This window comes from Salmo trutta, chromosome 13 (genome assembly GCF_901001165.1).
Source record: "Salmo trutta chromosome 13, fSalTru1.1, whole genome shotgun sequence".
NCBI classification, from domain to species: Eukaryota; Metazoa; Chordata; class Actinopteri; order Salmoniformes; family Salmonidae; genus Salmo; species Salmo trutta.
The window spans coordinates 28,149,420-28,165,444 of NC_042969.1; the positions used below are offsets into that span (position 1 = coordinate 28,149,420).

The window sequence follows — 16,025 nt, forward strand, 5'->3', positions numbered from 1 at the left end:
AACTGCTGATTGCCCCCTTTAAAGGGTAGAGTCAATGATAACAACCCGACCGGGTTTCGAACCCAAAAATCAAACCCACACATTAATCGTTATGCCAAGAAGTTTAACAGGGACTGCCTGTGTAAGTGCAAACATAGAAGCTTGCTTTACAAGCCTCAGTTCTTCACCATTAGATGTAAATAACGTCTTAACGCTATTTTATCGTGGTCTAAAACGCCGATGTATGGGATGTAAACTTTGCATATTTGCTGATAAAATAGAAGGCTGCATCATGGCGTAGTGAAATTAAATCAGCTGCTATACACCGGATACAAAGTTGCGCCGAGAAATTGTTACATTGACACTTTTCCTCGAGAAACTGTAGTCTTCTACAAGTAAACTCACTCCATCAACGTCATGCACTGAGTTGCGGCTGCGCTTTCCAAAGTAGTTCGAGTCGTGTTTGTCACAGACAGCAGAATGGGTGGAGGCGTAATCTCGTACTGCAGGAATGTTAAACCCGTCTCTGAGCTCGGCCATTGGTGTGGAGGCGGGGGCAAGCTTGTTGAATGAAGGTTGTTTTCTGTGTTGACACCGTGATCCTGAAAGCCCCCGGCCGAGAGATCCACATATTCCAATGTAAAATTAAACAGATGTAAGAGGAGGAGCCGACACTCATTTATTTACAGATTTGGCTACACGATGTGGAGTGTAGAGACTCCGTGCAGCGCGAGCACGAGATTGGCGAGCAGCAGACGCTTTCACAGGTTGATTTACATTTTGCACGGAGCAGGAAAGCAAAAGTAAAATATTTTCTGTCGTCATAATTTCCCCAAGAAATAGGCTACGGGGACTGCTGATACCATGATAAATAAGACGTGCCTGTCCTTTCACCATACAATCGATTTTATAGCGACATTTCGGATACTGACATTGGTGCTGTGACTTCACTTTGTCTACTATTCTTGGAAGAGCAGAGCAGAAAGGAACCTACTTCGTTTTTATTATAGACAATCCTTGTCAATCAGTGGGCTACTGTCGCTATCTGATGCATGAGCGATGCAGCCAGAACACAACAGTAACCCCTATACTGGACAGGATGGGGGGGGTCAACGGGATAGGAGACAATCAGACGGAGGAGGAAGCATTGAGCCGCGAGCCGCCGACCGAACACTGTGATGAGGCTACTGCAGACTCTGAAATGGCGCACAACGGTGGTTCTCCCCAAGACCAGGAGAATCAGCAAGCACAGAAGGAGGACCAGGGACAGGACCTGGGAGATAGCGAATGCAAGATCCCACATGAGGACAGCACTATCCAGCTAATTGAGGCTGGATGTCTCGATAGTAAACCCGGTGTGTCCCCGTATTCCCAGTCTCAGTCTCCGGCACCAGGGCAGAGCCCCGGGTTCGTCCCACCCGAGGGCGGGTTCGGCTGGTTAGTTGTTTTCGCTGCTACCTGGTGTAATGGATCCATCTTCGGGATACAGAACTCCTTCGGTATCCTCCACATGATGCTGGTGAAAGACCACGCAGACCCCAATGACAAAACGTCGCAGTTTAAAGTAGGTGAGTCTGTCCTGTAACTGTTGCACCTGTTAAGATGAGCCTACTGATGCTGGTTTACTTTTGAAGATAATCGAGAATGGTCAAATAAACATAACCAGAACTAGAAGAATGCTCAGCATTGTCTCAAGACGATATTGAAGTAAAACATAAAATGACTTTTTTCATTATTGATCATATCCGTCTTTGCTGTGATGTGTCAGAGAATTTAGGCGACTACTTCAGTCTCATCATCATCGTCATCTGTCTGAAGACTTGAAGTTAATATATAGACTATACCTAGGCCATATAGCACCAGAGTTTCCTTGCATTAACTTTCTGGTCACGGCTCTAATTCTGTCATACCGCTGGATAACATACCGTTCTCATGTTGTTGTCCTTATGTTCTCCTCATGTTGTTAATGTATTTTCCACGTGACAAAGTCGCAAGTGTGTGTCACTAAAAGAAGCCCTCTGGTTGCCTGTCAGTTTTACCAAAGCCCTCTGTTGTATTGTGTCCTCAATCTTCACCTCCAATCTGTTTAGGATTTAATAGGCTTTTATTTCATAACACACACACATTTCTTTTGCCTCACTGCATCAGGGCCATATGTACTCACAAAGCATCTCAGAGTAGGCATGCTGATCAAAGATCAGTTCCCATCCTGTCCATGTGATCTAATGCATATGATCTACAGTATGAGGGAAAACTCTTAGTGTATACAGGCCCTGATGCAGGCCAGGGATGTGCAGTTAGTTTGTTTTTCTATAAATGATTCACAATGGGTGAGGAGGGAGGGAGGAAGGATGGTATTTTGGGATAGGTGAGGCTATAGTCTGTCCACGGCTCAGTTATCATTGAGCTGCAGCTCAGTTAGAGTTCATGTTTAACAGCTTAGTAGCCACCATGACACCATGAGTTGACTCAACCACTTATATTGTTAAGATGAAACATGTTTGTGGCTATAAAGAAAGCCAATTGTCTTCTCTCTAACGCTCTCTCAATTCTCAGAAGGGGTCTGATGTAGGCCTAGGCTAATTGTTAACTCTGTATACATTCTTGCTATGGAAGTGTACACATGCGCAGGTTTTCAACTGAAACAATTAGCCTATCCACTGGAGAGGTCTTTCCTCGTTCCCAAAACAACAACCCCTGTGTAATCTGATGACAATTGTCAAGACCTCTCCCTCTCTTATTTTTCCTCGGTTAAGACTTTTTAATGTTTGGGTCCATCCAGGATCCTGATTTCTAATCTTGAAAAAGGCGCCCACTGTTCTCATATCAAAAGGATTACATTAGTGAGCTGTAGTCAGATCCCTCAGCTCGACAAGCTCGCCCCGGCAAACTACGGTGCAGAAGGGGCTTATAGACTGCCTGGCACAGAATCACATTTCTCAGCTGGGCCCACCCTGAGTGCAGTGCCTAGGACAGTACCCACTCCTAATACCTCTTCAGACTGAGACATGAAGTAGAATTTACATTGATGCGAACTCTGTGAAATCAATGCCCATTGCCAAGATGGCGCCGGAGAAGAAGGCTGACGTTTTACGTGTTCCTATTGTGTTTTTTTGTTGGGTTCTTTGCATTGTTTGTAACTTATTTTTGTACTTATTTTGTACATAATGTTGCTGCTACCATCTCTTATGACCGAAATTAACTTCTGGAAGAATCAATTTTTTCCTTTAACGAGTCCGACAAGCCCGACGTGAATGACATACTGCTTTCCCGGGAACAGGCCCAGATCCCCATCATTTGGGTGAAGAGAAGGCTGAGAAAAAGAGGCAGGAGAGCAGGCTGCCTTCTGAGAATTCATAGGCGATCGAATAAACCCCCACTGCCTTCCATTCTGCTAGAAAATATTTGGAAAATAAAATTGATGACCGAAGGGACATTCAAAACTGTAATATCTTATGCTTCACGGAGTTGTGGCTGAACGACGACATTATCAACATACAGTTGGCTGGTTATACGCTGTACCGGCAGGATAGAACAGCGGCGTCTGGTAAGACAAGGGGCGGCGGACTATGTATTGTTGTAAATAACAGCTGGTGAGCAATATCTAAGGAAGTCTCGAGGTTTTGCTCGCCTGAGGTAGAGTATCTCATGATGAGCTGTAGACCACACAATCTACCTAGAGTTTATCTGTATTTTTCGTAGCTGTCTACATACAACCACAGACTGAGGCTGGCACCGAGACCGCACTCAATGAGCTGTATTCTGCCATAAGCAAACAAGAAAACACTCACCTAGAGGCGGTGCTCCTAGTAGCCGGGGACTTTAATGCAGAGAAACTTAAATCGGTCTTACCAAATTTCTATCAGCATGTTAAATGTGCAACCAGAGGGAAAAAAATTATGGACCACCTTTACTCCACAGACAGAGACGCATACAAAGCTCTCCCTCGCCCTCCATTTGGCAAATCTGCACCAGTGACTCGCTCAATAAAAAAGCAGTCAGAGGAAGCAGATGCTAAGCTACAGGACTGTTTTGCTAGCACAGACTGGTATATGTTCCAGGATTCCTCCGATGGCATTGAGGAGTAAACCACATCAGCCATTGGCTTCATCAATAAGTGCATCGATGACATCGTCCCCACAGTGACCATACATACGTACATACCCCAACCAGAAGCCATGGATTATAGGCAACATTCACACTGAGCTAAAGGGTAGAGCTGCCGCATTCAAGGAGCGGGACTCTAACCCGGAAGCTTATAAGAAATCCCGCGATGCTCTCCAACAAACCATCAAACAGGCAAGCGTCAATACAGGACAAAGATTGAATCGTACTACACCGGCTCTGGCGCTCATCGGATGTGGCAGGGCTTGCAAACCATTACAGACTACAAAGGGAAGCACAGCAGAGCTGCCCAGTGACACAAGCCTACCAGACCAGCTAAACTACTTCTATGCTCGCTTCGAGGGAAATAACACTGAAACATGCATGAGAGCACAAGCTGTTCCGGAAGACTGTGTGATCACGCTCTCCGCAGCCGATGTGAGTAAGACCTTTAGACAGGTCAACATTCACAAGGCCACAGGGCTTGACGGATTACCTGGACGTGTACTGCGGGCATGCGCTGACCAACTGGCAAGTGTCTTCACTGACATTTTCAACCTCTCACTGACCGAGTCTAATACCAACATGTTTTAAGCAGACCACCATAGTCCCTGTGCCCAAGAATACAAAGGTAACCTGCCTAAATGACTACCGACCCGTAGCACTCACGACTGTAGCTTTGAAAGGCTGGTCATGGCTCACATCAACAGCATTATTTCAGAAACCCTAGACCCACTACAATTTGCATACCGCCCTAACAGATCCACAGATGCAATCTCGATTGCACTCCACACTGCCCTTTCCCACCTGGACAAAAGGAACACCTATGTGAGAATGCTATTCATTGACTACAGCTCAGCGTTCACCATAGTGCCTTCAAAGCTCATCAATAAGCTAAGGACCCTGGGACTAAACACCTCCCTCTGCAACTGGATCCTGGACTTCCTGACGGGCTGCCCCAGGTGGTAAGGGTAGGTAACAACACATCCGCCACGCTGATATTCAACACAGGGGCCCCTCAGGGGTATGTGCTCAGTCCTCCTGTACTCCCTGTTCACTCATGACTGCACGGCCAGGCACAACTTCAACACCATCATTAAGTTTGCCGATGACACAACAGTGGTCGGCCTGGTCAACGATGACACAGCCTATTGGGAGGAGGTCAGAGAGACCTGGCCTTGTGGTGCCAGGACAACAAACTCTCCCTCACGTGATCAAGACTAAGGAGATGATTGTGGACTACAGGAAAAAGAGGACAGAGCATGCCCCCATTCTCATCGATGGGGCTGTAGTGGAGCAGGTTGAGAGCTTCAAGTTCCTTGGTGTCCACATCACCAACAAACTAACATGGTCCAAGCACACCAAGACAGTCATGACGAGGGCAAAACCTATTCCCCCTCAGGAGATTGAAAAGATTTGGCATGGGTCCTCATCCACAAATGGTTCTACAGCTGCACAATAGAGATCACCCTGACTGGTTGCTTCACTGCCTGGTATGGCAACTGCTCGGCCTCCGACCCCAAGGCACTACAGAGGGTAGTGCGTGCGTGTAGTGCGTACGGCCCAGTACATCACTCGTGCAAAGCTTCCTGCCATCCAGGACCTCTATAACAGGTGGTGTCAGAGGAAGGCCCAAAAAATTGTCAACGACTTCAGCCACCCTAGTTATAGACTGTTCTCTCTGCTACCGCACGGCAAGTGGTACCGAGCGCCAAGTCTAGGTCCAAGAGGCTTCAAACAGCTTCTACCCCCAAGCCATAAGACTCCTGAACATCTAATCAAATGGCTACCCAGACTATTTGCATTGCCCCCCCGCCCCCTCTTTTACATCACTGCTGCTCTCTGTTGGTATCATCTATGCATAGTCACCTACATGTACATATTACCTCGAATAACCGGTGCCCCCACACATTGACTCTGTACCGGTATCCCCCTGTGTAGTCTCGCTGTTGTTATTTTACTGCTGCTTTTTAACCTGTTGGGGCTAGGGGGCAGTATTTTCCCGTCCGGATAAAAAACGTACCCGATTTAAACTGGTTACTACTCTTGCCCAGAAGCGAGAATATGCAATTTGTTTCAATGTACCGGTAGGCACCTGCGGCTTATAGACATATGCGGCTTATTTATGTTCAAAATAATATATATTTTTAAATTCAGTGGGTGCGGCTTATATTCAGGTGCGCTTAACCTGTTGGGATAGGGGACAGTATTTCACGGCCGGATAAAAAACATACCCGATTTAATCTGGTTACTACTCCTGCCCAGAAACTAGAATATGCATATAATTAGTAGATTTGGATAGAAAACACTCTAAAGTTTCTAAAACTGTTTGAATGGTGTCTGTGAGTATAACAGAACTCATATGGCAGGCCAAAACCTGAGAAGATTCCATACAGGAAGTGCCCTGTCTGACAATTTGTTGTCCTTCTGTTGCATCTCTATCGAAAATACAGCATCTGTGCTGTAACGTGACATTTTCTAAGGCTTCCATTGGCTCTCTAAAGCCGCCAGAAAGTGGGATGGGGTGTCTGCTGTCTCTGGGCAAAGAACAGCAGCAGAATTTGTAAGTGGTCAGCCTGGGGACAGTGAGACTGAGATGCGCGTTCACGAGACTACTCAATTTTTATCTATCAGCCTTTGAATGAATACAATGTTGCCCGGTTGGAATATTATCGCTATTTTATGAGAAAAATAGCATAAAAATTGATTTTAAACAGCGTTTGACATGCTTCTAAGTACGGTAATGGAATATTTTGAATTTTTTTGTCACAAAATGAGCTCGCGCGTCACCCTTTGGATAGTGACCTGAACGAACGAACGAACAAAACGGAGCTATTTGAATATAACTATGGATTATTTGGAACCAAAACAACATTTGTTGTTGAAGTAGAAGTCCTGGGAGTGCATTCTGACGAAGAACAGCAAAGGTAATCCAATTTTTCTAATAGTAATTCTGAGTTTAGTGAGCCCCGAACTTGGTGGGTGTCAAAATAGCTAGCCGTGATGGCCGAACTATGTACTCAGAATATTGCAAAATGTGCTTTCGCCAAAAAGCTATTTTAAAATCTGACACCGCGATTGCATAAAGGAGTTCTGTATCTATAATTCTTAAAATAATTGTTATGTATTTTGTCAACGTTTATCATGAGTAATTTAGTAAATTCACCGGAAGTTTTCGGTGGGTATGCTAGTTCTGAACATCACATGCTAATGTATAAAGCTGGTTTTTGATATAAATATGAACTTGATTGACCAACCATGCATGTATTGTATAACATAATGTCCTAGGAGTGTCATCTGATGAAGATCATCAAAGGTTAGTGCTGCATTTAGCTGTGGTTTTGGTTTTTGTGACATATATGCTTGCTTTGAAAATGGCTGTGTGATTTATTTTTGCCAGGGTACTCTCCTGACATAATCTAATGTTTTGCTTTCACTGTGAAGCCTTTTTGAAATCGGACAATGTGGTTAGATTAACGAGAGTCTTGTCTTTAAAATGGTGTAAAATAGTCATATGTTTGAGAAATTGACGTTATAGCATTTTTTAGGTATTTGTATTTTGCGCTACGCGATTCCACTGGCTGTGGACTGTTGACTATGTCCCACCTAGCCCATAGAAGTTAATTACTTGTTACTTTTATTTATTATTCTTATTTGTACTGCATTTTTGGTTAGGGGCTCTTAAGTAAGCTTTTCACTGTAAGCTCTACATCTGTTGTATTCGGCGCATGCGACTAATAACATTTGATTTGAAGTGAGATCCCAGGTCCAGTCAAACGGATCGACAGTAAGGCACACTAGTTCTCCCCATAAGAGCTATGACGAGGGAAATGAGGTACCAATCGCTGCCCAGAGTTGCTTGTTTTGATCAGTGTCCAAATCTCTACGAAACAGATGTCATGACATGTTTAGATTATTACTATGTAATTACACAGGTACAAATGATGGCCTGAGGTTACCTGGGGGTATCAACACCATTTGGCTAAGTGTGTAGAAGGATCCACATATCAAGATGGAGGAAATCCTCCTCTTAATTCTTTCATCAAAACAATAGTTTCATGATCTGAACCAGATGGGCAAGAAGTGAATCCTTATCAACAAAGGGGTGCCTACAGAGCGTGTTTGAGGTATCACAGTGAAACGAACGAAGGGTCAGGGACTTATAGTAGAGGATAGAGTAGTGGAATGAGTAAGGGAGGGACATGACAAAAGAGAACAAGGTGTGAGGGAACATCCAGTTCCTTGAAGTTACCACTGTTTGCGTTCCAAATGCATGTTGGCATTTATTGTCATGAATCTTGCCCTGGAGGCAGCTCTGCAGAGTGGTCACTAGCTGACACAGCCACAAAGTCATCAAATCAGATTTTAAACCTAACCTTAACCACACTGATAACCCTAACCTTAAATTAAAACCCGAAAGCACATTTTTGTTTTCATTAATTTTTATGATATAGCCAATTTTTACTTAGCAGCTGGCCATCTAGCGGAAATCGCTCAGTTCTGCCTCCAGGGCAACATTTATGACAATAAAGATCAATCTGTGTCCCAAATGGACCTGTATTACCTTGATGATTCACTACTTTAGACCAGGGCCAATAGGGTTATGGTCAAAAGTAATGCACTGAATACAGAATAGTGTTCCATTTGGGACGCAACCACTGTAAATCTGAGAGTGTTTTCTTGGCGAAAGCAGAATGGTGGTGACTTATCAAATCGCATAATGATCATTGATTAATTACTTGAAGGAGAGAAGGAAGGGTTAGGGAAGAAGGAAGGAAAATGGATGCATTTTCGAAACAGGGTGTCAATCTAGGAGTGAGGGGAGGAAAGATATGGAGAGGGTGATGGACATACATTTATTACATCACTCATACTGTATCACTAGCCACTTTAAACAATGCCACTTTATATAATGTTTACATACCCTACATTACTCATCTCATATGTATATAGAGTCGTGGCCAAAAGTTTTGACAATGACAAATATTAATTTTCACAAAGTTTGCTGCTTCAGTGTCTTTAGATATTTTTGTATAATTACAAGCATTTTGTATAATTACAAGCATTTCATAATGCATGACAATCTGGACCCTTTCTTTCTAAAATTATCTGCCAAAATTATTGCAACCCCTATTACTAGCCTGTTCAACCTCTCTTTCTTGTCGTCTGAGATTCCCATAGATTGGAAAGCAGGTGCTGTCATCCCCCTCTTCAAAGGAGTGGACACTTGACCCAAATTGCTACAGACCTATATCCATCCTACCCTGCCTTTCTAAGGTCTTCGAAAGCCAAGTCAACAAACAGATTACCGACCATTTTGAATCCCACCGCACCTTCTCCGCTATGCAATCTGGTTTCAGAGCTGGTCATGGGTGCACTTCAGCCACGCTCAAGGTCCTAAACAATATCGTAACCGCCATCGATAAGAAACAATACTGTGCTGCCGTATTCATTGACCTGGCCAAAGCTTTCGACTCTGTCAATCACCACATCCTCATCGGCAGACTCAATAGCCTTGGTTTCTCAAATGATTGCATCGCCTGGTTCACCAACTACTTCTCTGATAGAGTTCAGTGTGTCAAATCGGAGGGCCTGTTGTCCGAAACCTCTGGCAGTCTGTATGGGGTTGCCACAGGGTTCAATTCTTGGGCCAACTCTTTTCTCTGTATACATCAAAGATGTCGCTCTTGCTGCTGGTGAGTCTCTGATCCACCTCTACGCAGACGACACCATTCTGTATACTTCTGGCCCTTCTTTGGACACTGTGTTAACAACCCTCCAGACGAGCTTCAATGCCATACAACTCTCCTTCCGTGGCCTCCAACTGCTCCTAAATACAAGTAAAACTAAATGCATGTTCTTCAACCGATCGCTGCCTGCACCTGCCCGCCTGTCCAGCATCACTACTCTGGACGGTTCTGACTTAGAATATGTGGACAACTACAAATACCTAGGTGTCTGGTTAGACTGTAAACTCTCCTTCCAGTCTCACATCAAACATCTCCAATCCAAAGTTAAATCTAGAATTGGCTTCCTATTTCGCAACAAAGCGTCCTTCACTCATGCTGCCAAACATACTCTCGTAAAACTGACCATCCTACCGATCCTCGACTTCGGCGATGTCATTTACAAAATAGCCTCCAATACCCTACTCAACAAACTGGATGCAGTCTATCACAGTGCCATCCGTTTTGTCACCAAAGCCCCATATACTACCCACCACTGTGACCTGTACACTCTCGTTGGCTGGCCTTCGCTTCATAATCGTCGCCAAACCCACTGGCTCCAGGTCATCTACAAGACCCTGCTAGGTAAAGTCCCCCCTTATCTCCGCTCACTGGTCACCATAGCAGCACCCACCTGTAGCACGCGCTCCAGCAGGTATATCTCTCTGGTCACCCCCAAAGCCAATTCCTCCTTTGGCCGTCTCTCCTTCCAGTTCTCTGCTGCCAATGACTGGAACGAACTACAAAAATCTCTGAAACTGGAAACACTTATCTCTCTCACTAGCTTTAAGCACCAGCTGTCAGAGCAGCTCACAGATCACTGCACCTGTACATAGCCCATCTATAATTTAACCCAAACAACTACCTCTTCCCCTACTGTATTTATTTATTTAATTTATTTTGCTCCTTTGCACCCCATTATTTATTTCTACTTTGCACTTTCCTCTACTACAAATCTACCATTCCAGTATTTTACTTGCTATATTGTATTTACTTTGCCACCATGGCCTTTTTTGCCTATACCTCCCTTATCTCACCTCATTTGCTCACATTGTATATAGACTTATTTTTCTACTGTATTATTGACTGTATGTTTGTTTTACTCCATGTGTAACTCTGTGTTGTTGAATGTTGTCGAACTACTTTGCTTTATCTTGGCCAGGTCGCAATTGTAAATGAGAACTTGTTCTCAACTTGCCTACCTGGTTAAATAAAGGTAAAATAAAAATAAAATAAAACAATAAGTGTCAAAGGCTTTTATTGACAATTACATGAAGTTGATGCAAAGAGTCAATATTTGCAGTGTTGACCCTTCTTTTTCAAGACCTCTGCATTCTGCCCTGGCATGCTGTCAATTAACTTCTGGGCCACGTCCTGACTAATGGCAGCCCATTCTTGCATAATCAATGCTTGGAGTTTGTCAGAATTTGTGGGTTTTTGTTTGTCCACCCGCCTCTTGAGGATTGACCACAAGTTCTCAATGGGATTAAGGTCTGGCGAGTTTCCTGGCCATGGACCCAAAATATTGATGTTTTGTTCCCTGAGCCACTTAGTTATCACTTTTGCCTTATGGCAAGGTGCTCCATCATGCTGGAAAAGACATTGTTCGTCACCAAACTGTTCCTGGATGGTTGGGAGAAGTTGCTCTCGGAGGATGCGTTGGTACCATTCTTTATTCATGGCAGTGTTCTTAGGCAAAATTGTGAGTGAGCCCACTCCCTTGGCTGAGAAGCAACCCCACACATGAATGGTCTCAGGATGCTTTACTGTTGGCATGGCACAGGACTGATGGTAGCGCTCACCTTGTCTTCTCCGGACAAGCTTTTTTCCGGATGCCCCAAACAATCGGAAAGGGGATTCATCAGAGAAAATTACTTTACCCCAGTCCTCAGCAGTCCAATCCCTGTACCTTTTGCAGAATATCAGTCGGTCCCTGATGTTTTTCCTGGAGAGAAGTGGCTTCTTTGGTGCCCTTCTTGACACCAGGCCATCCTCCAAAAGTGGAGGATTCTTATTTGTTCCTTTACACTTGTGTGTGTGTATAAGGTAGTTGTGAAATTGTTAGGTTAGATTACTTGTTAGATATTACTGCATGGTCGGAACTAGAAGCACAAGCATTTCGCTACACTCGCATTAACATCTGCTAACCATGTGTATGTGACAAATAGAATTTGATTTGATTTGTAGTGAATGATCTCAGGCCAGGGAATTTCTGAAACAGACTTAGGCCATGTGACCCACAAGGCTTGGTATGGGTTGAAATAGAGTGACAGTCAGTGATTTATTGAGCTGGTTTGTGTCCTGTTATTGTAGCTTTCTGGAGTCTATAATAACTGTTATGGCCATGGTCATAATGGTTATTTACTATTAGCAGCTATGTCTTTATTCCAAACCACCGGAAATGCATTTTATGTTGGCTGTATTTGGGGAGTTGTTACCCACGAGATGGCCTGAAACATGAATAGAGAGCAGACATGACAGTCTGGCGCCATTAATTTACAGCACAACAAACTAGAATCCTCTTACTCCATCTGTCTGGACCTGCTGGCTCAGCTCATTTTACTACATTTGATTTGCCCTGAAATAGAAATAGCTCATCTGGTTTACAGACTGAAGGAAACACATTTACAGGATTTAAAGACTTAATGCTTGAAATATTGACACTAGTTTGTACATAACATCCCTATGCACGGTATTATGGTCAGTTTAAATAGGAGTAGAATACAGTAAGATGGAACTATCCCTAAAATTGGTATTTTGTCCATTTCAGAAAGATATCTATTCACTGGCATCTGTATGCTGTCTCTCTCCCATCCTTATAGGCCATAGAAATATTCCACTCTGTGCCCATTTTGAACCCGATGGAAGGTTATGTTTATGATTTGTGTTCTCTGGGACCTGACAAACATAATCCCCTAAAAGGATATTTGATTTCAGATTCGTTTTTGATGAATAGATGTAATTTGTTTCCATTATTTTACAAGATACTGTTATTACAGTTAGACTAGCATCCTGTCCAGAGGTGTTTAGTTACACATCAAGCCGCCTCATGCTACTGTACCAAAACAAGAAAAAATAAGTTTTGGCTTGTACAAAACTACTCACTTTGTAAGACAATACATTATCTTTACCATGCCTATGATCATTTACCCATGAGTAATGAACTTGTTCCGATACTTCACCCTTTTGTATTCTCTCTGGACTAGAACAGAGGCTAGCTACAGCATAAATCCTAACAACTTGCAGATTAAGGAATAATGTGGCATGTTTGGCATTCCAGAAGGCTGTGGGATAGAATAGTTCCCAATCGGATCAGGGCCCATTGTCCAGTCCATCGCCTCCCCCTCCAATGCATTTTTAGACCCAATCAAATACTTGCCCAGTCCTCAACAGTTTGTGTATGTACTTTAGGCCACTTAATTGTGCACAGAAGCTGAAGGTATTTTCACTCCTCATAGTGTATTTAGACCCATTGAACAACCTGTTTCTGAGTCCACTATACTGTAACTCTGCCTGTACTCCAGGCCTAGGACCTCTTGTTTGTTCAGAAGCTAAGCTATGCAACACATTACACCCATTGAACTTCTTTCAAAAGCTCACTATAGTGTGACACTGTGCATATAGTTGACTCATGCATACAGTAAATACTGTGTATACACGGCAAACAAAAATTGGTTCGGTGAACCAGTTCAGGGAACAGAACTGAAAAATAACTGAACCGTGAATGAAAGTGACACATACTGTTTCGGAACAGAACCGTTATTTTAAAAGCATGGGAACCGGTTCATTCCAGACATTTTTCTAGTCCCACAAAAAATGCTACAAAGTGCGTGTGCATATAAAGCGCATCATCTTCCGGCGCCGACAGAGATGGCCGCCTCGCTTCGCGTTCCTAGGAAACTATGCAGTATTTTGTTTTTTTTATGTCATTTCTTACATTGTTACCCCAGGAAATCTTAGGTTTTATTACATACAGTCGGGAGGAACTATTGGATATAAGAGCAACATCAACTCACCAACATTACGACCAGGAATACGACTTTCCCGAAGCAGATCCTCTGTTTGGTCCACCACCCAGGACAATGGATCGGATCCCAGCCGGTCATTCAAAACAACGGTGCCGCAGACGGAGCGGTCTTCTGGTCAGGCTCCGTAGACGGGCACATTGCGCACCGCTCCCGAGCATACTACTCGCCAATGTCCAGTCTCTTGACAACAAGGTAGACGAAATCCGAGCAAGGGTTGCCTTCCAGAGAGACATCAGAGACTGTAACGTTCTTTGTTTCATAGTGTGTCTCGAGTGAGCCATATTTGTATCTGAGTCGGTACAGCCACCTGGTTTCTTCCCGCATCGCGCCGACAGAAACAAACATCTCTCTGGTAAGAAGAAGGGCGGGGGTGTGTGCCTTATGATTAACGACTCATGGTGTGATCATAACAGCATACAGGAACACAAGTCCTTTTGTTCACCTGACCTAGAATTCCTTACAATCAAATGCCGACCGCAATATCTACCAAGAGAATTCTCTTCGATCATAATCACAGTAGTGTATATCCCGCCCCAAGCAGACACATCGACGGCCCTGAAAGAACTTCATTGGACTCTATGTAAACTGGAAACCACATATCCTGAGGCTGCATTTATTGTAGCTGGGGATTTTAACAAGGCTAATCTGAAAACAAGGCTCCCTAAATTTTATCAGCATATCGATTGCGTGACCCGGGCTGGAAAAACCCTGGATCATTGTTATTCTAACTTCCGCGACGCATATAAAGCCCCCCCCGGCCCCCCTTTTGGAAAAGCTGACCACGACTCCATTTTGTTGCTCCCAGCCTATAGACAGAAACTAAAACAGGAAGCACCCGTGCTCAGGTCTGTTCAACGCTGGTCCGACCAATCAGATTCCACACTTCAAGATTGCTTTGATCATGTGGACTGGGATATGTTCCGCATAGCGTCGAACAACAACATTGATGAATAAGCTGATTCGGTGAGCGAGTTTATTAGCAAGTGCATCAGTGATGTTGTACCCACAGCGTCTATTAAAACATTCCCCAACCAGAAACCGTGGATTGATGGCATCATTCGCGCAAAACTGAAAACGCGAACCACTGCTTTTAATCAGGGCAAGGTGACCGGAAACATGACCGAATACAAACAGTGTAGCTATTCCCTCCGCAAGGCAATCAAACAAGCTAAGCGTCAGTATAGAGACAAAGTAGAGTCGCAATTCAACGGCTCAGACACGAGAGGTATGTGGCAGGTTCTACAGTCAATCAAGGACTAGAAAAGAAAAATCAGCCCCGTCGCGTACCACGATGTCTTGTTCCCAGACAAATTGAAACAACTTCTTTGCTCGCTTTGAGGACAGTACAGTGCCACTGACACGGCCCGCTACCAAAACCTGCGGGCTCTCCATCACTGCAGCCAACGTGAGTAAAACATTTAAACGTGTCAACCCTCGCAAGGCTGCAGGCCCAGACGGCATCCCCAGCCGCGTCCTCAGAGCATGCACAGACCAGCTGGCTGGTGTTTTTACGGACATATTCAATCAATCCGTATCCCAGTCTGCTATTCCCACATGCTTCAAGAGGGCCACCATTGTTCCTGTTCCCAAGAAAGCTAATGTAACTGAGCTAAATGACTACCGCCCCGTAGCACTCACTTCCGCCATTATGAAGTGCTTTGAGAGACTAGTCAAGGACCATATCACCTCCACCCTAGACCCACTCCAATTTGCTTACCGCCCCAATAGGTCCACAGATGACGTGGCTCAGTTGGTAGAGCATGGTGTTTGCAACGCCAGCATGTTGTGTGCAACGCCAGGGTTGTGGGTTCGATTCCCACGGGGGGCCAATACAAAAAAAAAAAAAGGCATGAAATGAAATGTACGAAATGTATGCATTCACTACTGTACGTCGCTCTGGATAAGAGCGTCTGCTAAATGACTAAAAATGTAAAAATGCAATCACACTGCACACTGCCCTAACCCATCTGGACAAGTGGAATACCTATGTGTGAATGCTGTTCATCGACTACAGCTCAGCATTTAACACCATAGTACCCTCCAAACTCGTCATTAAGCTCAAGACCCTGCATCTCAACCCCGCCCTGTGCAACTGGGTCCTGGACTTCCTGACGGGCCGCCCCCAGGTGGTGAGGGTAGGTAACAACATCTCCACCCTGCTGATCCTCAACACTGGGGCCCCACAAGG

The 16,025-nt window shown here is 44.3% G+C and overlaps 1 protein-coding gene across 1 annotated transcript in view; it reads left to right on the forward strand.

The window, feature by feature from the left end:
- The first annotated feature begins 364 nt into the window (after positions 1 to 364).
- Positions 365 to 16,025, forward strand: part of LOC115205596 (monocarboxylate transporter 8-like) — a 53,120-nt gene continuing 37,459 nt past the window's right edge. Inside the window, exon 1 of the mRNA XM_029771740.1 lies at positions 365 to 1,547. Within this exon, the coding sequence (XP_029627600.1) occupies positions 1,028 to 1,547 (520 nt within the window). The 5' untranslated portion in view covers positions 365 to 1,027. The remainder of the gene's footprint in view (positions 1,548 to 16,025) is intronic.